General features: G+C 39.9%; 1 protein-coding gene across 4 annotated transcripts in view; it reads right to left on the reverse strand.

Annotated features, from left to right (window-relative positions):
- BMX (BMX non-receptor tyrosine kinase) overlaps window positions 1-27,198 on the reverse strand; it is a 47,873-nt gene that overhangs the window by 14,995 nt on the left and 5,680 nt on the right. For 2 of the 4 annotated variants that reach the window (XM_045203235.2, XM_045203233.3), the window contains exons 2-12: window positions 25,380-25,526; window positions 24,420-24,524; window positions 22,092-22,173; window positions 19,849-19,968; window positions 17,627-17,691; window positions 13,645-13,820; window positions 10,811-10,885; window positions 9,835-9,888; window positions 7,874-7,928; window positions 4,285-4,364; window positions 1,107-1,234 (exon numbers count right to left, since the gene is read on the reverse strand). In XM_045203235.2, coding sequence (XP_045059170.2) covers window positions 1,107-1,234; window positions 4,285-4,364; window positions 7,874-7,928; window positions 9,835-9,888; window positions 10,811-10,885; window positions 13,645-13,820; window positions 17,627-17,691; window positions 19,849-19,968; window positions 22,092-22,173; window positions 24,420-24,524; window positions 25,380-25,526 — 1,087 coding nt within the window. Of the gene's footprint in view, window positions 1-1,106; window positions 1,235-4,284; window positions 4,365-7,873; window positions 7,929-9,834; window positions 9,889-10,810; window positions 10,886-13,644; window positions 13,821-17,626; window positions 17,692-19,848; window positions 19,969-22,091; window positions 22,174-24,419; window positions 24,525-25,379; window positions 25,527-26,448; window positions 26,531-27,198 lie in introns of those variants that run through there. The other 2 variants (XM_024569908.3, XM_045203234.2) reach the window with 2 other exon arrangements.

Below are 27,198 nucleotides of genomic sequence, written 5' to 3' on the forward strand. Positions count from 1 at the left end.
ATGAGCCCGGAGCATACTTTTACTGTGTTGGAAACTCATCCAGTCACAGCCTGTACGTGGCCCTAGCCTGGAAAAGACATTTAGAGGGGATTTCTTTTCGACTTCTTTCTACATTTATTGAGATGATATTGGCATGTAACACATGTAACTTTAAGGTATATAATGTGATGATTTGCCATACGTATATGTTGTGAGATGTTTACCACAATGAGGTCAGTTAACACGCGCATTAGGAAGGATTTCTATGTACAGTTTCACCAGTCAAGTAGGCAAAATTTAAAAAGTAATAGTACCCAGTGTTAATGAGGATGAAGAGTATTGCTGTTGGTGGGAATGTATATTTCTGAAAAGCATTCGACAATGTCGACATTTTAAACGTTCTTAGCCACTATTCAGAAATTTCCTCATGTAGGTGCATAGGCCTATGTGTACAGGACTGCATTAAAACACTCATTGCAATGGGAAAACATTGTATATGCTCCAACTGCTAATCAATATAGGCTTAGGTGAATAAGTTATGGAGTAATTCTGTAACAGAATTCTCTGTAGCTGTTAAATAAACCAGAGTAAGCTGTTCGTACTTGTATGGAAAGACTTCTAAACATACTGAGTAAAGAAAGCAGCTGAAAAGTGGTATGTGTAGAACGATCTCATCTCAATAAAAATATAATGTATATATTTAATATACACATATATAAATAATGAATAATAAGTGTTAGTATTAGCACAGAAAAAATTCTATCAGAAAGACACCAACTTGTATGTCATTGGAGAGATAACCTCCATGGACATAACTATAATGTTTGAGTTTTGTAATCAACTTGTATAGGCAGAAAAAAACACTGCAGATATTTTTACAAAGATAATCTCTATTCCTAAGTCACTTAGCTTACTCAAATTATTTTTTTTCTGGCATTAGAAAGTGTATAATGTTATATTCCAGAGAATGTAGGTTAAAAATCACAGCAGGCGTAAGTCTTTAGAACATTTTTTTTCTGACTTTCATGGTTCCATATGTAACTAAGAATATTAGGAGGATTAGTAGTATCCAAGAAAATTGATATTTGTCAACAAGGATATATAAAGGAAAAACTGAAATACATTACCTGCCGAATTGTGTTGATGATAGTGAATAAGATTTGGAATGGAATCAAAACAGTAGTTTTCAGCCAAGTACAATTTGTTCTCAGCATTTGTATGCACGTGGTAATGTTTGACGGTTCCTTTTTTATCACTAGTAAGAAAGAAAGATTGTTAGAACTTTTTAATAAACAATGGAAGGTTGATTACACAATGGTTAAATAAGTATTTTAGGTGCATTTGCAAATTTTGGAGATGGAAGTCAGAGAGGATTTCTCCGTCTTGACATCTGGTGTTTTTCTGGAGGTATCCATGACAATCAGCAATTATGGAAGACGTCTCCTCCCTGAACTCAACACATCCTTTGTGCTCATACATAATTCACGTACAATAAAAGTCGAACTTTCTAGACAGTTCTCCCTAGTAAGTACAAGGCTAGAATCTTCCTTTGATGATTGAAAGCCTTCGGTTTTTCAGGATCATTATCCTGAACATCAATTCTCTCTTAGGAAAATAATGAAGATTAAAAAGTGGGAGGAATGGTGCTTAGGCTGTAGGCATTCTCACCCAGAGTACGGGTGGCAGGCTCTTTGGGGAGATGAACAGGCAGGATGGAGTGGGTGGGGATGTCCCTTAATTCTTCATGTGAACTTGTACCTTTTCTACATAAAACGTGGTTTTTTTTTTCTTTTGCTCTACTTTTAGAAAATAGTGGTGAATTGATGTACACTGATTTAGGCTAATCAGGAATAATATGTCTGTCTTAGACTTGAGAGTATGCTGTAGCGGTTAAGAAGTGGGCTTTGAATCCAGTCCCACAGCTCGCTGCCACCTTATCTGGTTGTTGTAAAGACTGGATGAAATTATACACATATCAATCTGCACCATGCTCGGTGCATACGAAACTGTTAATAAATTGCTGTTGCTGTACTACCAGCCTAGTTAAAGCTGCAAATATAAAAGGGAGAAAGGGTACTTTCCTGTTGCAAATGGCTACTCAGCTCTTGGTCTCAGCACAAAATTCACTCAAGCCCACTGATGGTGTTGTCATAAAAGAAGGCTGCTAGATCCATTGATTTGGATTATTTTCATTTGATTCCTTATCCATTTCCTGATTTTTCTACCCTACCACCTTCAAAAATAAATCTGGTGTCAAGAAACTTGACTATGATGACTTAGGATATCACGTTTGGCTAAAACCGCAGGGCCAGAGGGCCACAGAGTTTTTGATATTCGGTGAACCGAGTCTTCTCCCGGTTCTTACGGGGCTGGCTTCAGCCAGCATCTAGACATGCAATCTAGTACGTGAGACGCATCATGGACATGGCTTCTGGCGTTGGAAAAACGTCAGATAACTGCTTAGAATGCATGCTATTCTCTTAAATTGGAGATAGGTGTTCTGTAAAAAAATTCTCAAAATAAAATAACTTTTTAATCACTTACAAAAATACACATATGTACCACAGGGCAGGGCACATGGAGAAGGCACCAAGGCAGAGGGTTATTCAATCCAACCATGAAAAGAAGGTTGCACATATAGAAATAATTATTTTCAAATGGATCTAATCAAGATTTGGCCAGATTCTTATTTCAAAACTTTGGGAGTTTTAGTGTAGAAATGGGAGTGTGGTTGAAGGAACATGAATTGGCTTTTGAAGGCCCAGTTTCAAGTTGGTCCTTTATTAGCTTTGTGGGTGGGTCTTCATAAGCTGTCTTTGAACCTCAGTTCTCTCATCTGTGAAATGGCACTAATAAAAACAGCTTTCCTATTTGCTTCGTTGGATGAGCAGAAGGAAAAAAGAGCTAACAACCAATGGGAAAGTGGCTTGTGAAACCCTGAGGTGGGATCCCGATGTTGATAACGATGACTTGCATGAGATGACTGTGGGGGTCTTTTACACCTAAGCAGTGGGATGAGGGTAGGGGAGCAGGTAGAATTACTCTTTCCCGATAACAATAATAATAGTAATCGCTGTTAGTTTATTGAGTGTGTACTATACATCAGGCACAGTTGTAATTCAATACATGAATTAACTCACTTCATCCATAGAATAATAATAATCATTATTATGTCACCTTTTCAGGTGAGGAGGTTGAGGCACACAATTTAAGAAATTTGCTCAATGTCATAAAAGTGTAACAGGTAGAGTCACAATTTGGACCCAGAAGAGTGGCTTCAAATCAGAACTCTTTTTTTTTTTTTTTTTAATATATTTATTGATTATGCTATTACAGTTGTCCCATTTCCCCCCCCACTCCACTCCATCCTGCCCACCCCCCTCCCTCCCACATTCCCCCCCTATAGTTCATGTCCATAGGTCATACTTATAAGTTCTTTGGCTTCTACATTTCCTACACTATTTTTACCCTCCCCCTGTCTATTTTCCACCTATCATCTATGCTACTTATTCTCTGTACCTTTCCCCCTCTCTCCCCCTCCCACTCCCTTAATGACAACCCTCATGTTCTAGTTGTTTGCCTAGTTTGCTCTCGTTTTTGTTTTATGTGTGGCCGTTAATAACTGTGAGTTTGCTGTCATTTTTACTGTTCCAATTTTTGATCTTCTTTTTCTTAGGTAACTCCCTTTAACATTTCATATAATAAGGGCTTGGTGATGATGAGCTTCTTTAACTTGACCTTATCTGAGAAGCACTTTATCTTCCCTTCCATTCTAAGTGATAGCTTTGCTGGATACAGTAATCTTGGATGTAGGTTAACCATATAGAGAGGCCAGCACCCTGGAAAGAAGCTTTCTGGGGAACAGAGCTACACTGATTCAACCGTTTGATAACTCTGCACCAACCGGAAAGACTTAAGTAAATTCAAACACCGGGGTAGGTTTCTCAGCTCAGCAGGTAGCTAGGACCAACAGTGTGTAAAGACTCCAATGCTATTTTTCTTTCTTTCCACACTTAGGACCAAATTGAGGGGAATAACCCAGGATTCCTTTGACAAATGTCTACTGAGGCATACTGTGCACTGGGCACTCTGCTGCCATCTGGGATGGGCAGCAGAGGATCCCAGAGAGCAGCCTCTTGGAAGTAAGGGGAGAAGGCCATTATAAATGGTCCCGTTCAATAGAAATACTTTGATATAAAATTCCAGACTTTAAAGATGGTGTATTATGCCAAAATGTGACTAAATGATCAGCATATTAAAAGAATATACAAGAAGATAAAATAAATAAATCCATGTCATACTTACTTCACAGCCTTACTAAATAAGGACACTGTGTACATTCCCACCTGGCTGGAATTTCGAACCATAAACGCGCCTTCTTTTCCCTACAAAGGGAGGAAAATGTAGAAGGAACAGAAACATTTTTTATTATCCTTGAAAAGGATTTCTCCTGGTAAGCAGTAGGTAAATAGGTCATTTAGATTCATTTAAAATTTCACTGATGGCACCAATTATTCAACAGTTGGCACAGAAGGGGACCCACACTTCAACTTTCTTCCTTTTCTCACTCAGTTTCTTTACTGGCCTAACCAGTGTGCTTTGAATTTTTCTTTCCAGTTAATTTTTAACCCCCTCAGATAATTTTCTGTTTTGTATTTATGTAAGCCTAATGTTTTAATGTGTCAGAAATAAAATTTACCGTATTTTTCAGACTATAAGACGCACCAGACCATAAGATGTACCTAGGTTTTAGAGGAGGAAAATAGGAAAAAAAAAACCAAAACACTCCACTGCTGCCCCTTCCCCCCACCCCCCGCAGCGAGCCAGGTAAGCTACATTCAGACTATAAGATGCACCCCCATTTTCCTCCCAAATTTGGGGGGTGTGCATCCTACAGTCCAAAAATACGGTAAAAACATATATCATCATATCATGCTCTCAGAAGGTTATAGAAAACCAAAGATGTAGAACAAATCTTTCTTAATGACTTGTGCTAATTCTGAACAGATCCACTTCCAGTCAAGATGGAGGCGTAGGTAAATGTGGCTCACCTCCTTGTACAACCACAGCAAAAATTACAAATAGACTACAAAACAAATGTCACCCAGAATCATGAGAAAATCAAGGTGTATGGAAGTCTGACAACCAAGAAATTAAAGAAGTCACATTCAACCAGATGGGTAGGAGGGGCAGGAATGCATGGAGAGGCACAGAAGCACAGAAATGTGGAACAGATGGTCCCACATCCACATGTGGTGGATAAAAATCAGGAGGGATACCTTAGGAGTGAGGGATCCCAGCCCCACACCAGTCCACCCAGCCCCGGATTCCAGTGCCAGGATGATAAGTCACCATGACTTCCGGCTGTAAAAAACAATGAGGGTTGGGGCGGCAAAAGAAACTGTGGGTTTCTCAGGAGTCTCCTCTTAAAGGGCTCACAACGGACTTAGATCTTATGCAGACTCACTCCCTCTGGGCTCCAGCACTGGGGTGGCAGCTGGAAGGGCACCAGTGACATTCGGGGAGAAACTGAAGTGTCTGGCAACAGGCCAAGTGCCGGGGAACAACTTCCTCCAGGAAAAAACTCCAGAGGCCAGGCAGTGGCCGTTGTCCCCTTTTTGAGCCCTCCCCCAGACAGAGCCACAGAGCAGAGACACCATATCAGAGACTCCCATCAACCTCATTCACACGGGTGGCCCTGACCTGGCGATTACCTAAAGCTCCACCCCATCCAACTTACTGGTACACTTTTCTACATTAGGCCATGCTACTAAGATGGGGAGTCAAAGCAGCTCTACCTAATACATGGAAACAAACACAGGGAGGCTGCCAAAATGAGTAGACAAAGAAATATGACCCAGTGAAAGAATAGAACAAAACCCCAGGAAAAGAACCAAACAAATAGAGATAAGCAATCTAGCAGATGTAGAGTTCAAAACACTTGTTATTAGGATGCTCAAGGAACTCACTGGGTAGTCCAACAGCATAAAAGAAGACCCAGGCAGAAATGAAGGTTACACTAAGTGAAATAAAGAAAAATTTACAGGGAACCAACAGTGGAGTGGATGAAGCTGAGAATCAAGTCAATGATTTGCAATATAAAGAAGAAAAAAGCATTCAATCAGAACAGCACAAAGAAAAAAGCATCCAAAATAAGGAGGATAGGCTATGGAGCCTCTGGGACAACTTCAAACATGCCAACATTCAAATCGTAGAGTTGCTGGAAGGAGAAGAGAAAGAGCAAGAAATTGAAAAGTTATTTGAAAAAATAATAAAAGAAAACTTCCCTAGTTTGGTGAGGGAAATAGATGTACAAGTCCAGGAAGCACAGGGAGTCCCAAACAAGATGGACCCAAAGAGGAGCACACCAAGACATACCATAATTAAAATGCCAAGATTAAAGATAAAGAGAATCTTAAAAGCAGCAAGAGAAGGAGAGTTACCTACAAAGGAGTTCCCATAAGACTGTCAGCTGATTTCTCAAAAGAAACCTTGCAGGCAAGAAGTATTGAAAGTGATGAAAAGCAAGGACCTACATCTAAGATTACTCTATCCAGCTAAGCTATCATTTAGAATGGAAGGGCAGATAAAGTGCTTCCCAGATAAGGTCAAGTTAAAGGAGTTCATCATTACCAAGCCATTATTATATGAAATGTTAAAGGGACTTATTTAAGAAAAAGAAGATCAAAACTGAACATTAAAATGGCAACAAATTCACAAGTATCAACAACTGAATCTAAAAAAACAATAAGAATCTAAGCAAACAACAAGAACGGAATCATAGGAATGGAGATCATTTGGGGGGTTATCAGCTGGGAAGTGGAAGGGGGAAAATGGGGGAAAAGGTGCAGGGATTAAGAAGCACAAATTGGTAGGTACAGAATAGACAGGGGGATATTAAAAACAGTATAGGAAATGGAGTAGCCAAAGAACTTATATGCATGGATATGAACAATGGTGTGAGGATGGCTGGAGGGAATGGGGGTACTGGGTGGAGGGGGGCAAAGGGAGAAAAATTCGGACTACTGTAATAGCATAATCAATAAAATATATTTTAAAATAAACAGATCCAGATTCACAAAGAGCAGATAATAAATTGGGAATGTGACAAAGTACCAAGTTAGATAGTGAAGTTATTATATTCTCATCAGTACCCCTCAAAAAGCTAATTGGTGTGTTATATAAGGTTGAACTATATCAAAACGTCATTTTGTAGGTCAAAAGAGTTTGCCAGTGGTAATTCCATACCAGTTAGTAACAAAATCATGTAGATGTATTCCATGTTATATCTGCTTTATAAAGCATCATTCTGCATTCATGCCCCGTGTATTGCCCTCCCACATTGACTCTAGGCTGGGCCATGTAACTTGCTTTGGGACATTAGCAAATATGATAAAAACAGAGACTATATGGTGCATGCACTGAACCGTAAGGCTCATCGTCTTCAACCACTGCCTTGAGATCACCATGCTGTAAGGGAGCCCAAGGTAGCCACATGGAGAACTACGGCATCCAGACTGGCCGCCTCAGCTAACCTCAACCTCCCAGGGACTACATCCACCAGCTAAATGCAGCCAGAGGAGTGGCCCGAAACCAAACCTGCAGAAGAACTGCTGGCCCAGCTGAATCACTGACAGAATTGTGAGAAATCATAAATCTTGTTGGCTCAGGCCACTGAATTTTGAAGTGGTTCATTAGACAGAAGTATATAGTGGAAACATAGTAAATGGCTATGTGCAAAGGGCCTGGTAACCTGTAGGCTGGACAACCAACGCTATGATGATGTGACTGTATAATTAGCACTAAGGTTTCTGTAAGAAGTGCATACCACCACCCCCGGACCCAACATTAGAAGGAGATTCTTAGGGGCTACTTTAAAGACCAGACCATTTACCTTTTGTCTCAGTAACTGTTCAGATTGTGACCTGGAGATGTTACCTGCAAACCAGCTGCAATAGGACAGAATTCCAATTTTAATAGAGAATAATATTTAATTGCATAACTTGTTACTCAGCTTTCTAACTGTACCCTTATACAATATATAATTAACACTGTAGATGTGAAGTTATAGTTTTATTACTAATATTTTAAGCTAGTCATAGTTAATCAAAAGACTGTTCAGGGAATACGATTCAGTATGTATGCCTATGAGAGATAGAAGGAAGAGATGATCAGGAATAAGGACAGAGGCCTGGAGAGGTGAAGTGAGATTGTGAGACCCTCATATGCACACTTACACACACACACACACACACACTCACAGGCATACACACTTTGCTTGTGTCAGTAATTTTCCTGAGATGTGGCTTTGTTTGTTTTAAAAGATATTTCAGCATTTCGATGTCAGAGCAGCAGAGGCTTAGGCCTAGTCCTACCGCATAATTTTTCATTTAAACTTTGGCACCTTAGGCTTTAATAGAATGGAGTAGAGATGCTCATGAACTTGTGGCCATAAAACAGATGCTTCAGTGACACTGACAGAGCAGGAAGCTGGTGGCACCAAGCACAGTGTGAGAAAGCGAAGCCCCAGATCATATTGCCCTCTGGTCCTCATCTCGCTTTGACATCTCTTTGACTGTGAAGAGGGATGTCTCTCCTGATCATTTCCCATAATGCACACCCCTCACAAATCATTTGAATCTAGAAATGATGGCGATATAGACTCTATAAGGTCAGGTCTGGGTTTTCCGAACCAAAGACAGACTTCCAATTCATCTCAATACTAAAATCCATAATTAGAGATTCAGTCGCATTGGTTTAAGTGTTTGTCATCTGTTAAAGTGCAATTCTCTTTGGATAGTTTTGGTGCCCATCTTTCTCAGTCTTTTATGTCTTAGTTTGAATTATTACATGAGATGTGTTTCTGAGTATAAACGTTAGGGAAGAAAGTAGGGCTAAGGGGGAGCTTGAGGGTAGTAAAGAGACCATGATGCAAAGGGGTGGAGGATACAGCATTTCTACTCCAATGTGACACGTATGAGCAGGACTAGGCTGGATTAGAGGGAAAGAGGAAGAGCTGAAACAGTGAAATGTACTTTATAAAGGCTCTCACTATACTTAGAGCCAATGAATCAATAACAGCAGTCATAAAAAACAGAGCTGGAAGTATGCATCATCCTAGCGTCTGAGAGCTGCAGTATGTCCTTTTACTCCCCCATCTTCCTAATGCCAATCTTTAAGTGCAGGAGACTTGTTTGACCTTATTTGTACAATGATAGAATCTTAGATTTTGGAAAGGACCTTAACAGCCACTTTGACCTACCAGTCTCGATATAGTTGGGGTGATCACACATTTGCCCAAAGAGCTCAGTTGTAATATTTTATAGTGATTTTTTCTTTCCCTCTCAACTGCCCTGATTTGGATGTTAAATGATAAGGCTACCCTAGGAATAGGAATCTCTCAACATAAATGGTGTCATGAGTAAGTCTCACTTGTGTTCACTTGTAAAATGACTGCACCATAAGTAACTTCAAAAATGGGACTCAATGCTAAAAAGATCCTTCAAACATCATCCTTCTGAGAGGCCTCTAGGGAGGGAATAATCAGCAGAAATGTCATATGCTGTATCTATGAAGATAAAGTGAAATGACAGGGACACCAGGTATGTGATAAATCCAATGAATACGTGCAGCCAATATATGTAATCCCGATTGGGAAAAATATTTTCATTAGTAAAAACCCATCTTACTGTCACCCATCATCCAGATAAATGGTCCAGACCCTCACATGAGTTTACCCATGTAAACACAGCCTCCTTAGCAAGTCTGAACCATACGCTTTAATGCCTTTTGGAAAGAATGCATATAACATGTAAGTCTAGTGTTGGAGAAACACAGAGGACTTTCGAAACTCACTCATAGTCTTCCAGGTTTTCCTCTTCTTCAGATGAATCTGACTCAGGAAATCCCCTTAAGAAGAGAGGAATCAACATGAATAGAAAAGAACCACCAAGAAATAATCCAAGGACCCAGTAGTGCAGTATCAAATCCCATACTGATTTATTTCATGCATGTAAATAAAATGTAGACTGCTAGGTTTCCCTCTTTGCCCTTGGGAAGGTATAAGCAAAGTGCACAGAGAGTGACTGAGAAGTTGAGTTCATGCTCACTTTAATAAGAAAGTGGATGTTTGGTACAAGAAGACCTCAGGAGGCCCGCGGGAATGTGGATTGCTTTGAGTCTTTTAGAAAAGTGGGTTCATGAAATAGATGAGGACGCCTTCAGGGACTGCTGTAGTATGAAGTAAAAAAAATCTCAGGTTGTGCCCTGGCTGGTGTGGTTCAGTGGGTTGGGCATTGTCCCGCAAACCAAAATGTTTCTGGTTCGATTCTCAGTCAGGGCACATGCCTGGGTTGCAGGCTAGGTGCCCAGTCGGAGGCGTGTGAGAGGCAACTGACTTTTCTCTCACACTTCGATGTTTCTCTCCCTCTCTTTCTCCCTCACTTCCCCCTCTCTAAAAATAAACAAACAAATAAATAAATAAAATCTTTAAAAAATTCAGGTTGTGTATAGAGCTACTCTTAGAGAAGAGTTATTCAACTCTAGTGGCTTTTCCCCCTGCTCAAGATGCCTGAACCAGGTGTATTAGAGTCCATGCTAACCCCAGTGTATACCATAAATGATGGATGGGAAAACTCAGTGTGACGGAAACAGGAACCCACAAGTTATAAATTCAGACCAACTTAAGGGTTCAGAGAGCAAAGCACATAGATTTGGGGGGTTTATATTTACTTCAAATGTAAAGTCTAGTTGCAAAATTATTGCAAATTTGGTTAGTTTTCCTGCAAACGGTAGCAAGTCCTGGGTGGAAAGGACTATCTATTTGATATACCATGCCATCTTTGAGGTGCTGTGATCCACAACATTTCTTTCTCTTTGGTTACTGCATGCCAGATCTTCACTGCTACTAAAAAAGAGAGGGAGAGACATTTCATGAAATTATACTTATTTGTCAATAAATGTTAAATGACAAAAGAAAATTTGTTAGATATGTTTTAGCGTTATTGAATGTTTTGACCCATGAGTTTCACTTGGTTTGGAAACTAATGAGCCACTTTCACATTTTTGTCCTTGCAGGGACTCCGATAAAATGCTGCCGTTTGACAGTATTCATAACTAAATTGTTAACAATGGCTTATAATAGCCCCAAACAATAGAAACCATGGATTAACAAATCATCTTGACTGGGTTTGCCCTGATATTCTCGCAGCTATGCAAGCATTCTGTCACATCCATATTTAAAATAGGTTATTTTCTTCTTTGCTGTTGTGATTGCAATTAAAAGCCTTGAAAATACTGAACTTTTAACTCCATGTGGATACAGGCGGATCCGCGGGATTTTCATCATCCTCTGTCGCCCAACATTTTCTCTTGTATTTTGGGTGGTTAGCAGAGCATGAGGAAGTGCCTACCTCCCCAAGTTCAAAGGCTGTTGTATTTGGAATGTAGAACCTATTTCCTGTTTGCCTTCATATCCCAGGCTCTTATTCAAAACCACACTTCACAGCGACAAGTTTCCTTAAGGAGGAAATGCTCCTCTGGCTCCATTTCCAGGAGTGCCTACCCCTTCGCCTGCCTGAACAGCCTTGCCCACTAGCATAGTTTTTTCACTTCATCTCTTAGGAAAATACTGAAAATGCTAAAAAATATAGTCACAGTTTTTCAATTAAACTTTTTAATTAAAAAGTTTGTCCATATAATGAAAGACTGTATTCAAAATAATTAAGTAGGTTGTACAACAATGTGAATGTATTTAACACTCCTGAGCTGGATGCCTAAGATGATTAAAAGGGTAAATTTTATTTAAGTTACATCTTACCACAGTTAAAATTTTTTAATTAAAAACCAAGTGCCCATATATCTTCATGTATTCAAATAAGGAAAACGTCCAAGACATTAAGTGGAAAGAGAAAGTGGCAAAGAAGACTGCATGGCGAGAATGTGATTTTTAAAAATTCTCCATACAAGGTAACATGTACATACAAAACACTTTAGAGGAATGCATGCTGAGGATTCTACAATATTCGAATGTGCTAGTTAGAACATGGATTATTTTACGAGCCAGAAAAAATAAAGATTAAAACGCAGCTCAGGCAACGATAGTATAAAGGACAGAAAGTTAATAAAAAGTATGATGTACTTATATGAGCTGCGAATCATGACTGAGTTTTGTCAATTCCAGCTCCGTGAAAACCTTTTGGCAATTACTGTCAATCACTCATATAGGTGATGCAATGCCGCTCGTGAGCAGTGACTAGCCAATCCCTTGTTTAGATACCTAGCTTTCTGAAGCTCTAGGGAAAAATCCGGGATCGGGACTACATTTTTTGTGGAAAACCTAAGAGGGTATCAAAAAAGTCAGTAACCAAGAGTGTTTTAATACAATATTTTTAAAAATACAAATGAACACAAAAATCCATGATGAACAAAACATCAATGTGTTCGAGGTAGGATCTGGCAATCCATGAGCTGGCAGCTCCGCAGCAGCCCCATGTGAACTTGCAGTGCTGACTGCTTATTTGAATACGGCTCAGTCAGCTTCACTGCACACCTCCCTTGATGAATCACCCGGGTTTCTGGCAGGGAGGGGCCCCGGCACAAAGTTGGCATGACATCTATTGTCCTGGAATCTGAGTTTATTGTCTCCTTCTACAGGAACAGTGGGCTGCAGGCAAATAAATGTAACTCCTGCCCTCAGGCACCAGCTATAGATCAATACACTTGGATCCTGTCTACATTTTGGAATGAAAGGTACCACAACTTGTTATGCTGAAGGCAATAAATAGCAATACACTCACATTTTCCAAGTTCCGTATAGCCCTGTGGCTGTGTCATTGGCACAGTGAGGCATTTGTTTGGGATAAAACTGATGAGGATGGGAAGAATAAAACAATAAGAGGACAAGGGAGAAAACAAAGAAAAGACATACATGGTGAGTCAGAGAGATGCTCTGCATGCTTTGTGGGGAAGGACAGACTTCCGGACCCTGGAGGAATGCTAATAACCAGATGAGAAGATGTCGGTCGTGAACAGCATGATGGGGAGGAAGTATGAGGCAACAAATAAGGAAGGACAGTCAGTTGACCCTTTATTGTCCTCTTGCAATTTGACTTCATATTTATTGAGCACCAAGTATGGAGCCGACTTGGTTCTAGACCCTAGAGATATACACAGTTTAGGCACTGTCTTCAAGGTAGTTTCAAATTTGGCTTTAGGTAGCATCTTTTGCCTTAAAAACATGAGGAGGCTAATAGCATCCTGAGAAGGAAAGCTTGAAATGTCACTTATCATTTGGCCAGTGATGCCCAAGCACTTTACAAAAGTTAGGCCACTCTAAGCCCTCTCATAGACAAGATATAATTTAAATATTCAGAGTTCTAGAACGTGATGTTACTAGGGAGGAAGGGGAGAGAAAGAAGATGGAATAAGATGTTCACATATTACTTAGATCATTGGCTCGGATAGTCTAAACGGAAATAGATACTGGGCTGCTCAGTCCCAGTGGGGCCACTGCTCCCGGCCTTCTGGCTCAAACAGTGAACATTCTCTGACAAGCTGCCCTATCTCAGCTGAGGCGCGCGTGGACGCCTTCGAGACTGAAGTGCAAGGCAGTGGTGTAATGTTTAGTCTACATGCAGGGCAGGCAGACTAAAAGCTGAGGTTTACCTTTTCAGTTTTCTTACTTGCCACCAGTCAGGGAAGTCTTCTCTTGGAACATGTCGCATATCGATGTTTGGCTGGAAGCCATAGTTTTTCATTGAGTCGCTGTCATACTGGGCTAGAGGGGTACTTGAAGATGGTTTTTCCATTTGGAAAATAGGAACTGCTCGAGGAATCTTCAGCTTTGGAGGACAAGATATTTTAATACATCACAGTGAGGCACACCCATGGATTCATGTACTGGGAACCAACAACCAAAGTATATCAGCTCTTAAATTGAAAAGGAAGGAAGGAGGGAGGGAGGGAGGGAGATAGGGAGGGAGGGTGGAAGAGAGAGATTGAGAAAGAGTAGGAAAGACAAGAAAGAAAGAGAGAGAGAGAAGGAAAGAAAGAGAGAAAAAGGAAGGAAGGAAGGGGAAGGGAAAGGAAAGGAAGGAAGTAAAGAAGGAAGGAAGCAATACTAAGCATTGGCAAAGATATGCAGCAACAGGAACTGTCAACTTTGCTGGTTGGAGTTCGAAGTGGTAGAACCATAGAGAAAAGCTGTTTACACAACCTACTAATGCTAGACGTGCACATACCCTATGATCTAAAAAGTCTATATACATACCCAACAGAGACATCAAAAGGAGTGTAAAAGAATATTCATAGCAGAGTTATTTCAATTAGATAAAAACTGGAAACTACCTAAATGCCTATTATAAGGATAAAATATTAAACCTATTGTGATTGTGGTAGGCTAAATAATGCCCCCATCCGAAATGTTCATGTCCTCATTCTGAGAACCTGTGAATGTGTTACCTTACATGGTAAGAGGGACTTTACAGATTTTCTTTTTAAAAAATATTTTATTTATTTATTTTTAGAGAGAAGGGAAAGGAAGGAGAAAGAGAGGGAGAGAAACATCAATGTCTGGTTGCCTCTTATGCACCCCTTGCTGGGGACCTGGCCTGCAATCCAGGCACATGCCCTGACTGGGAATCGAACCACGACCCTTTGGTTCACAGGCCTGCACTCAATCCACTGAGCTACACCAGCCAGACCTGGAAATAGATTTTCCCCTAAAACCTCCAGAGGGAACACAGCCTTGTGAACCCACTTTAGACTTCTGATCTTCAGAACTATAAAAGAATAACTTTGTGTTGTCACTAAATTTGTTACAACAGCAATAAGAAACTAATACAGTGGCATATTAATATACTGAAATTCTATATGGCAGTGAGAATAAACTATAATCCCATACTAAAAAATTGGCAAATCTCATAAATTGAACAAAAGAAGACAATCAATGACTATATGATTCCACTTACACAAGTCAAAAGCAGGCAAATAATGTACAGTGTGATAAATCAGGCTAGTGAAGACTCTGGGTGGGATGTAGCAACTGAAAGGAAACACGAGGCTGCCCCTATGGATCTGTGATGCTCTGTTTCTTAGTCTGAATGTGCGTTATAAGGATGGACACTTAGGACTCATACACTTTTCTACGTGCATGTTATACTTCAACTCGAAATTTATATAAGATGTATATAAGCTCTGAATTTAATTTTTTCTCACTGTATTTTACTTTTTCCAGGGAGTAACACCCTGAAATTTTTAGTTATGTAGGACACTGCTACTTATGAACTGTGGAGTGGTTATCTTCAAGGATAAATGCAGTGGAAGTTTCCCTAATTGGAAATCTGAACAGAGGAGCTAGAAAGTGAATTTTCCTCACCTCTGTAAGTCCTCCACTGAATGCTCTGGTAAAAGCAAAACAAGGACAACATACTTTTCATAATAGTCTCTCTGATCCCTGATCTCTTAGGGCAGCTAATAATCAAAACAGACCTTGGCCATTGATTCGCACGATTAATGATTTTCAACACACTTCCAACATTGAATTTTCAACAAAAATAAATAAATAAAGTATATTTGAAAAAGAAAAAGAAAATCTATTTCCAGCTTCTAGAGGCTACCTGTGCTCTTTGGTTCCTAGCCCATTCCTCCATCTTCAAGGCCAGTAGTGTAGCATTTTCTTTCCTTTCTGATCTCTGCTACCACCCTTATATCTTCTCTCTGATATCTGCCCTTTTTGTCTGCCTTTTGACAAAATCAAAAGGGCCCTCTTGATTACATTGGGCCTACCCCTATAGTCCAGGATAATCTCCCCATTCCAAGATCCTTAAGCACATCTGTAAAGTCCCTCTTACCATGTAACATAACATTTCCCAAAGAATTCCTTGCCCTAGACTAGATGCAGTAGTTTCCAGCTCCTAAATTATCCTCTGCTCTTAGATTTGTTCAAAACAAACTTTCCTGGGTGTGGGGAACTGTTCCACGCGTGGGAAATGTGGCTCAGCCCCCACTCCGAAAAGCCAGTGGGGAGTGAGGTTGGCGGGCAGGACCCACGTCCATGGATAGGTTCTCCATGGGAAATCAGGCCTGCATTGTACCTAGACTGCTACAAGACTTGCTCTTGCTAAAACTCCCTCACCCTGAATTGAGGCAGCAAATGTTAAAATCTATGCTAAACCACCCAAGTGTGGAGTGTGAGCCGTTTCCCCCTTGAGCTGTAACATCCTTCTCTTTGAAGTAATTAGCAGTGTCCTGTCCTTTGTCCTCCTTAAAAGGTAATCACCTGTGGTGAACCTATGCATAGTAAATGAGGGCCATCCTAGATGAAATGTACCCAGAAAAGCAATAAAGGCCTGTCCCGGCAGGGGTTGGCTCTCTCTCTTGGGCTCTCTCTAGCCCTCTCGTGCTCTTTCTCCTCTTGAGAGAGTGTGGCCGAGGCGCTCAGAGGCCCTCTCCTCTGCCTTCCCGGTAGTCCGTGTGTATTTGTATATTGCAGCCACAACACCGGAGGGATCTGCGTCAACTGGGGTATAATTTACATACCATAAAACTCACACATTATAAAAATTTAGTGACTTTTAGTAAATTTATCAAGTTGGGTAACTATCCCCACAACCCAGTCTGAGCACAGTTCTGTCAGCCCTATATGATCCCTGGTGTCCATTTGTAGTTAATCCTCATTCCCCTCCTGGCCTCAGGCGAGCACTAATTGACCTTTTGTCCCTATAGATTAGCTTAGCCTGAACATTGCTTTTAGGTGTGTCACAGGGCTATCATTTTCGAGCTTTAGGACTGGAGCATGCATCCAAACCAAAATAGCAATGGCCTGATAACAACAACAAAAACCCCTCAAACCTTAAAAGTTATATTAATATCCTGAGGGCTGCCATAACAAATTAGTACGTATTTGGTGCATTAGCGCAACAGTCCGTCACCGTCCTGGAGGCTAGAAGTCCAAAATCAAGGTGTCAGCCTGACCGTGTTCCCTTGAAAAGCTCTAGGGGAGAATCTTTACTTGCCTCTTTCAGCTTCCCCCTAAGCAGGCTGTTCTTTGATACATACTTGAGCTAGCTGAAGGGGAAAAGTTTTAACCTGGAAAGATGTTTGAAGTTGTGTGATTATAGCATTGGATGGGACAATTGGAAGCTGTTCTCATGACTACCGGTAACTGCGAAAATTTATGTCATCTGAGAGGGACTAGAAGAAAGCCTATTGAGTGGCTTTGAAAGGATAATGGAGAAAAAGAATTATGTTGTTTTCTGCTAGTGCCCTGTGGGGTCCCATTCCTCCACCAGGATACTTACATGAGGCAGCCTCGGCCATGCCGGTGGTAACAGGAGAGGAATGCCAGCTAGTAACAGCTGCCTATTATATATGTGATGCTATCTCCAATACGCATCATTTTTAGTGACTATTTATGTACTTACAGGCTAGAAAAAGGCCCAGCTATTAAATATAAAAATATAAAATGGTAAAGTGGTTCTGTATTTGAATTTATTATTTGATATAGCCATTGCTATTGGCGATAGCTTATAGTTTTTCTCTCTTTGCCTGAAGCCTGAAGGAAGTGGATATTTTTTAAGTCTCGAATTTGGCGACTCTTGATTTATTTAATATATCGTGATTATGAAAAAAGTAAATGTTGACTTACCATTCTGTCTGGGAAGATGGGAACTCTTAGTTTCTCTTCCTTTGTTGCAATGTGAAGATCAGCATCTGAAAAGTAAAACCAAGTAATTTCGGAAGGAACTTTAAATAAAACAAAGCAAAACATCCAATGCTAGGAATCAAAAGAACTAGCTTGTATAAACAATACTGAAGATTAAATGAATTTAGACATAGCATCTTGAGTGATTGTTGCTTTCCTGTGTAACACCCACATAAAACACCACTCCTCCACCATTATCAATATCCTCTCAAAGTAGATAAAATATCCAAGTTCCTCTAAATCCAAAAAGCTATTAATTTGTACCACATTTCCACCTTGTATTTGAGTACCATATATGTCTAATCCCTTGGGTAGGACCTATGACTCTAGGATTCCGAATCCACTTCTGATTCATCTTTGGTTGGCCATACAAAACGCTTATAAATAGATGATTTATAAATGAACAAACCTATTTCATGCTGTTTTGTTTTTAGTTCTTATGATAATCGTTGGTTTCTCTCTCCACCCATACACGTAGATCGATGTGTAGGCTGTGAGTGTGAGCCATTATATGCCTTATAAATGGGGCGGAAACATGGTTTATTGACCAAACTGGAACGTTCCTGACAGTAATAGATAGGCTTTTAATATAGTTATGCCAGGTCACCAGCTGCAGAATTAGACTGTCCCAAAGTGGGGTGTATGCTCAACTTTCTTTTAGGACACATATCCTGGAATGAGGGTGGTCCAGGGCATTTTGGAGGCAAAAGGAAGTAAAGACACTCAACTGTTTCCTTTCTGTGCCCACAGGCTCTCCTGTAGCTCAACAAAGGAGGCCTAGGGAGTAAATTACACTTGCGCAGTTAGACAGTATCATAGCTGCTTATGAGCCATAATACCTCTATATTCTGTAGTTTTCTTCAGAGGATGGCAAAGAGCCTGTGGCACCTAGGACATATGGCAGGTGGCAGCCAACCAGAGCCTAGGAAGATAACCCCAAAACAGTGGTCTCTCTGGCTTTTCTCTTGCTCTTTCCCTGGGAGTTAGGGCAAGGTCAGAGCTAAAACCTGGCCTGCTGGGTAATGATGCCAGACCACGGACGGAGTAATTGGGTGGAATGATTAATGCTGCAAGGAGACATTACTTTTCAGTGCCTCACAGTTGAGGGAAGATCCAGTACATTCTGTCTAGTTCATTAAATCAGTGTACTTCAAGCATATAAAGGGCAGTGATCAAATTAAGATTAATAAATATTCATTGTATAGTCTAATTGAAATGGAAAACACAATGAATATTTATTCATTGTTTTTGTTGCAAAGTGACCAGCAGTAACATTAATATAATTGTCAGGTGTCAATACTGTTTTGAAGTGAACTTGGATAACATTACCAGGTCTCTGTGTTTGACGGTTTGTGAAGTATTATCCCACAGCTGGTCTTATTCAATTTTTTTTCATTCGTATGAAAATTTTCAATTTTCATATAAACTAAAATATATAAACCTGTCTCATGTAAGTATCCTGGTGAAGGAATGGGACTCAAGGGCACAAGAAGAAAATGACATAATTCTCTCCTTCCATTATCCCTTGAAAGCCCCTCCATGGGCTTTCTTTTGTGTCCCTGGATAAAGTCTCAGATTTCCCTGGGACTATAACGTCACATCCAACCCTTTGCTGCCCTCTCTGATGTTATTAGAAAACCAAAGAACGAATAGAGAATGGCAAACCACTTTAAATATATCCCTTAAAACTTGGCCATCCATCATTTTGTTATATATGGTGATTAAAAGTGTTACTTAAATTTTATCTTTTGACATATTTTTAGAAGAATATTGTTTTTTGTTCACTCTATGATTTAATTTATGAACCATAGTGATATGTTCACCACATTCTGCCTATTGGGAGTCTGTTTTAAACCAGGAAGAATTACGGGGGGCCGGGATAAACAGCTCCTTGCTTGATTTATGATTCAAATGTAAAAAATATTCGTCACGGAGTGAAAGAATGGCAGATGTTAGTATTATTATTATTTTAATCAACATGACTCAATTGACCCTAGAATTAGACTTCATTTGCCAGATAGCATCTTTGAGGCTGAAATTTCATGATGCCAATCAATCTGGTACATCTTGTTTTCCTGAACTGGCGAGCTGTTCTGGCATGGGGCGGATTTGCCTAATTGGGCACCATCCACCCCAGGGTTCACCCAATAGAGGGGTCACATTACATGCTTCCCAGAGAGTACATCCCGGGGCGGCTTTGCAGCTCTGCTGGCAGCACAGGAACTTCCCGTCCACGAAGAACCCGCTGTGGTACTTGATCAGCAGGTGGGGGTTGCCCCTTATCTCTGGGTAGCAGGCAGGAAGAAAACACATTCAGTAAGAGCTGTTATCACAGAACAATGAAAACATCATTTTTGCCAGCAACCAGGGTAAGAGCAAATGGTTCCCAAAGGATATAAGTCTTTCCCTTAGAAGTTAAAAAGCCAAAAAGAAAAGTGTAGCCATGCATATAGTGAGAACAACACAATAACTTATATCAGTCTTAAAAAAAAAACTGGTAGAAAATGCTTGGACAGATCAGCTTGGTGTTAGGATTTTAGAAACACCTCTCTAAAGGAAGTAAGTAGGTTACGGCACATGCATGTCGTTCTCTTGTGGCAGAAAGAGGCTGGAGGGTAGGGCTAGATCTTAGCAAAAAGAAAAGAAGGTTCTAATAAACATATATATTCCCCCAACTTTTAATTTTGAAGCATTTCAAACATAGAGAAAAGTTGCAAGAATAGTACAGTGAATGTCCATATAGACTTTACTCAGATTGCCACATTTGCTTTACCTCTTTCTCTCTCTGTACAGACATACATGTTATTACTTTTAGATTTAAAAATCATTGCTATATTTTGCTTGACCATTTGAGAGCTAGTACAGATATTATGACCTAAATAATGTCACTCACAAATGCTTCAGCCTGTAACTTCTGCTCACAATGACAGGCCCTCATATAACCATACTACAATGATCAAATGCAGTAAATTTAACACAGATACAAGACTATTACTTAACATATATTTCATATTCAATTTTTTCTAATTGTTCCAATAATATCCTTTATAATCATTCATTTTCTTCTGATTGGGGATCCAATCCAGAGTCACAAATGACATTTAGTTATCTAGTTTCCCTTGATACAGATCAATTTTTCATTCCTTCTTTGTCGTTCATGACTTTGACCCGTGTACACTAAGGAATTGATGGTTTATGGGCCTACTTTTCTAGAAATATGTGCATATTTAAAAACTCATGGGAACAGGCCAAAGAAACCCAAAGAAATGAAATTCTAATATTACCATAATATCAAACTAGCATCTTTCAAAACAGCAGAGAACCCTACCAGGTCTTAGTAGAGAATAGTTCAAAACGAGCCTCTAGGCGGGGAGGGCTAGTTCTACATGCGGCTTCAACTCTTTGCTTCTTGATTTTTAAAATTCATCTTGAGGATTTCTTATTTTGATTCTAGGGGAATTCTCCTCCTTTACAACCCCAACTCAAGGAAGTGTATGGAGAGAAGAACAATCATTTTGCTGGGTCATTGGGAGGATATGAGAAAATGTATGTAAAGCATCCAACATGGTTTTTGGCTCACAGAGCAGTGGACTTCAGTAATATCTTTCCCTTAGTTTAACTCAGCTCAGCTTACCTGAGAAGTCTGGCATCTTAGAAACTTCACTAAATGTTAATGAGAATTGAAAGAAATTATTACAGAAACCACAACAAACAAAAGGAGTTAAGCTTATAAAACACTTGTTTCTGACCTTGAGCTTTCTCAGAAGCCTAGCACATATATTGTATTGGCTACAAAGATGGGTTGGGGTAATTGAATTATGAGTTCTCCATTATTAGGTATATGACATTGGTCATGTCTCTTTAACTTCACTTATCTGAAAAAATGGAGACAAGTATGACCCATTTTCACACAGTTGTCAAGAGGGTTACCTAAGAAAGTGTTTTACAAGTATTTGACATAGTAGCTGGCAAATGATAAGTGCTTAGTAAGTATTAGCTATAACTTCCTATAAACATCCAAAGTGCAGTAGCTACAGGACCTAACACAACCCTAAGAGGACCAAGAATGGACTTTGCCCCGGGAAGGCAAGCACAATGGGTGGGGAGCAGATGGCCTGGCTTCCTCGAAGCTGCTGGGAAGGACAATAGCCAGCTCTGTGGAGAGCAGGGAGGGCGGGGCTGGGGGGGATGGGGGATTTGGAGGGGAGGAAAGGTATCGGATCCCCAGGCTTCCCCTATGTAACAATGAGAATGCAAAATGAGGATAAGCATGGCATATTCTCTGAGGTTGGTAGGAAAATCAGTAGATTTTGTCTTGGCTTTGAGTCCTTTTACTGTCATATCTTTCCTCTACCAAACCTCAAAAGAACTCAATCAATGACTCCCTTGTATGACTGTTTAAAATTACCATTGTGTAATGCTTTCAACCACTGACTTCGGCTCTCTTCATTTGATGCATAGACATAGAGAAGCCCTTCCTTATAGACAATCTGGAAAGGAAAAGATTTAGTGCATTTAGCTATAATTGCATCATAGTTCACTCTGTCGCAGCTGCAAATGTTCTGTTATCCAAAAGAAACCTTGAGTTTGCTTATGTGATATCTGTTAGTTCTGGGGTTAGGTAGAAAAAAGTCTAGTTATTTTTATCCTCTACCTTTCAATTTGTTTTATCTCAGACACCTCTACACTTTGGAGAATCACAGCAGAGAATTAGGAAATTATAAAATGTTAGATATTACAGGTGACTTAGTGGTGTTCTGGTACCCACTTACCCGGTGTATGACTCTCTTTATAGCCGGTTGGAAAATGTTTATCTGTTCTATCCTTAAAAATATCTTTAGGGATAAAATTCCCTTCACTTTTACTATGCTATCCTTGCCAATTTTCATATATTCTGATTGTTATATAGCCCACGCTTATATTGAGTAAAAATGTGTTTCCCTATTACTTATTCCCTTGGGTCATGTCCCCCCCTAGGAATCCCCACCATAAGCCATCTCCTATTCCTTAAGACACTTGTTTAAATGTTTGAAGATTACAATGTCTTCCCAGATCCTTCTCTAGTTTATTTACTTTTGTGGGGAAATAATACAGATCATTTATTAAACACCTCCTAGTTTGGGGGATCTTTTCTAGATGCTTTAATAGTTTAATCCCATTTGTGGGATTTCAAGTTTGTGAAAAATATGTGACTATGCCCATTTTTCAAGTGAAAAATGAACTCAGAGAGAGATTATGTTTTCTGCGGTTACACCAGTATAAGCAGTGGCTAAGGGCTCTGTGGGGCTCCAAACCCTGTGTTCTTTACGCACCCCCTGCCCCTGGGATGTGAATTTGAAGCATCTTTCATGAGCACACACTCCCCTGGTTTCTCCCAATTGGGTGATGATCTTTTTTAAAGTGGGAGGTGTAGATTGTCCAGCAATCAGATTATTTTATTTCATTTTTGGCCACAGTTCTCTCATACTAGCACTTGGTAGTCTGAACATCTGCCTTTTGATCTGAAAGATAACTATTTTATGACATAATAAAAGTAGGGCTTGACTTAGTTCAAGCCACTTCCCAAGGGTACTGTAAGGACCCACTCCATAGCATATCACTTAAAAAAATACTCCAGGGTAACATGGAAACTCAGCATGCTGTGCAAAGCATCTCTGATGGGGCCCTGCCCATTTTCGCAGACTCATCTCTTTCACTCTTTCACAGGGCTGCTTTATTCCAGGGACGACTTGGAGCTCTCCAAATCTGTCATCCTATTTCACCTGTTAGTGCCTCAGCATCTGCTGTTTCTTTTGTTTCACTACCCTTCCTGTTTTGGCTCGGTTTAACTCTACTTGTCCTTCCCAACCCACCTCCAGTAGAAAATCCCCCTGATCTCTTGGAGTGAAGAGGGAAGCTTCTGCTTCCAGGGGCACCATGGCTACTCTGCTGACCTTCGCCTTCACACTCACCCTCACTGCATTATAATGATCTGTACATGCCTTGAAGACAGGGGTGACATTTTATTCCTTATAATGTGCCTAGTATCTTGTAGAGCATTGGATATGCCTGGTGATGTCTGATGAAAGAGATTGTCAGAGCCCGAGGCAAGTCTGGCCACCGGGGCTCACTTGCTCACCTTTCTTCCTCTCCCTCTAGGGAAGGCAGATGGGTAGGTAGAATTTTATCACTCTGCCTGACACCTATCTAGAAATGTCCCATGCCTTGTCGCTGTCTTAATAAATCATTTTGCAACATCTTTATTTATCCCCACTATATTGAGTTCCTCATACAAATTATTAAAGATGAGCCATCCTACTTTTTGTAATAGCACGGATGGAACTGGAAACTTTTATGCTAAGGGAAATAAGCCAGGTGATGAAAAACAAATACCACATGATCTCACTTATAACTGGAATCTAATGAACAAAATAAACTAATGAGAAAAATAGAACCAGAGCCATGGGAACATGGAACAGACTGGTAACTATAGGAGGGAAGGACGGAGGGGGAGAATGGCGGAAGGGAGGGGAAGGGACTAGTCAAAGAACTAGTCCCATGTATGAGTGATGCATGGACGTGGACAATGGAGAGGCAATTGACTGTGGGCAGGAGAGGTGGGCTGGGTGGAGAGGACAAAAGACAAAAAAAAAAAGTGGGACAACTGTAATAGAATAAAAAAAAAAATAAATAAATAAATAAAAGGTAAAAAAAAAGAAGAGTCACCCATCCAATGGAATGTTACCCCTCCACTTACTTGAAACGGGTACTGTCTCTCCACAGGGGTTTGCTCCTCGAGATTGACTTTCTCTACACATCTGATTTTCTTAATTTCAATTGACCCTTTTCTGCTGCCTCTTTTCTGAATTACAAAAAAAAATACAAGATATCACACCAGTGGTGCAGAAAGAAAAGCATAAAGTTAAGGTTCTGCTTGGGAGGGAGACAGCGAGATGGGGTGGGCATATGAGAATCATACCAATTATTCTATAATAGTCAAACCCAATGGCAGCAAAATATATTTTCCAGTATGGACACAAACTCACATATGCCTCCCAAGGCAAGTCTTCAAGCAGCACTTAGTAATTTTGTTTGATAATCTTGAAATACATTTCAAATTACCTACCATGTAGTTAATGTACTCAGGAAAACCAAAATTTAACTTCATAAAGCATCTTCATTTGTTTCAATTTTATGACAGTAGTTCAATATTTCTACTGTGATAGAGTTCTTATCTGTATACAAATAGTCATATTGCCAGCACTGCGTTAAGGCAGGATTTCTCATCTTTAGTGCTATTAGGGGCCAGATAATTCTTTTTGGTGGGGGGCTGTCCTGTGCATTATAAAATGTTTATTGGCACCCCTGCCCTGTATACACTAGAAGTCAGTAGCACACTACTCCCACCAATTATGACAGCCAAAATTGTCCCCAACCATTATTAAATGGCCCCCAGGGGACAAAATCACCCTCAGTTGAGAACCACTATTTTGAAGTAATATTCAATGTGTCTTTGTAAATTCAGCCAATGTTTTAACATCCTTTATTCTTGAGTTAATTATACTTTGGTTAAGGAAAGACAAATGTGATAAGTGAGTGCAAGGTGATCTTTACTGTGTAAGCTAAGAAATCTAATAATTGTTTCATTGTAATTAAGCACTCTGTAGAGACTTAAAAAATAAATACTATAAAAGCAATGGAATAAATAGAGTCTCACCATTTTGTCATATTCGTAGTAGGAGAGGTTTGTTTTGGTCAAAACAAAAAGCCTCTCTTTGTAATTATTTGGTGACATTTTCTTCTTTTGCTGTGACCTTTTGAGAAGAAGTTCCTCTAGAATGGATTTTGTATCCATACTGTTGTCCTAAATAAAATAAAATACCTAAAATAAGTATTTGCAGCATCAAACTAGGTTCTTCTTTTACTTTCATCATTTTCATTCAACTATTTCTTATTCAGGGATAATATAAATAATACAATGTTTGAAGTTAGATTTGGGATTATAGAGGAAAAGTCACTAAGCAGGCTCTTACATAAACACACCGCTGAACTGGTTTTCCTACTGTGTTGGCTTTGACTTTTATAAATATTTTAACTTTTACAGCATTTTATGTATTTTATTCATTGCCTACTCTAGATCACAAATTTGCCATCTTCATACTTCCTGCCAGGCCAACTCATTGAAATTCTCCTTATTCCTCAAGCATTCTATAAGCATTTGTCAAACTGAATTGGATATAATCAAACTTTAAAAAATGTGAACTCCGCATAGCTCACCATGTCTGAAGTAATGGATCAACTGACATTTCTCTCCATTAATGTGCCCAGCTGTTTGACCAAATTATCCGAAGCACTATGAGACCCTGATATCATTGTAAATAACACCCACAGCCCCTGGTCCCATTCGGATCTTTATCACAAAGAACATGGGTTTACTTTTCAAGAGTTCTGAGTATAGAACATTTAAAATGGTATCGAAAGAGATCAAATAGCTATGATACTTTATACACTAAAAACACTCTTTTCCTCCCCAACTATGTAAACCATTAAACCTTAAAGTATTTCTGGAAAACACATGCATTAATTTTCGGGTTCTTCTGAGGCTATTGCTTCAACCCTTAGTGTGATAGCTCTGATCACGAACAGTGGCATTCGGCAGTAGGCCACAGAGAGAAACTTTATGTTCTTTGCTTGGTGAAGCCACACCATTATTAGCAGTCACATGCCCAATAATTATCATCTTTCTTTTCCTTATTGATAATCTGAAGGAAATTAACTTTACTCACCTTACGTCGGAGAGAGCCAAAGTGTGCTTGTGGTTCCCTACCTTTCACTGTCAAGCTTTAAGCAAAAAGTTACTGCTCTGAGGCACTATCACTCATATTCCCTCTGAAGATATTTGCATCGTATTTATCACTCTAGATCAGGAAGCAGCCACGCGGGCATCACTCTGTCTAGATGGAGGTAGATGCCAAGTGAACCTGTCCGATCACTAACGGGCACTTCTCACTGGCCCAGGAATATGGTGGTCCCACTATGGTTTGGGAGTGGGAAGCAAGGTAGACTAAGAAACACAGCTTGGCATTGAACAAACCGTGGACAGGTCCAGACAGCTTCTGTCCTAATAGAGACCATACCACTCTAGAAATGGGAATCAAGGAAATTGGCTTTAATTATTTATTTACGTAGATCGTAAGATTATTAAGCTCTCAAAGGTTCTCCAAGGGCATCATTTGATTTATAGGCAGGAGTAGAAATCTTATTCCTTAAATTTAATAGAGTTTTGATCACTTTTTGTTTTGAATATTGATTTATGTGTGTGTGGGGGGAAAGCATCGTAAAGTTCTTTTGCAAACATAGAATGTGCTTCTTGAGCACAAAGCGTGCTACTCGCCATGGTCACTGGTATCTTTTGCCTGGACAGGGCACAGATCGCAGTGTAGTAAACCCAGCAGGACCTGGCGAGGGGGGGGGGGGGCAGATAACACACCTACCTTTCACCTTTGTCTCCACTAGAAACTCTACACAAACACCTG

Source organism: Desmodus rotundus, chromosome X (assembly GCF_022682495.2).
Source record: "Desmodus rotundus isolate HL8 chromosome X, HLdesRot8A.1, whole genome shotgun sequence".
Lineage (NCBI taxonomy): Eukaryota > Metazoa > Chordata > Mammalia > Chiroptera > Phyllostomidae > Desmodus > Desmodus rotundus.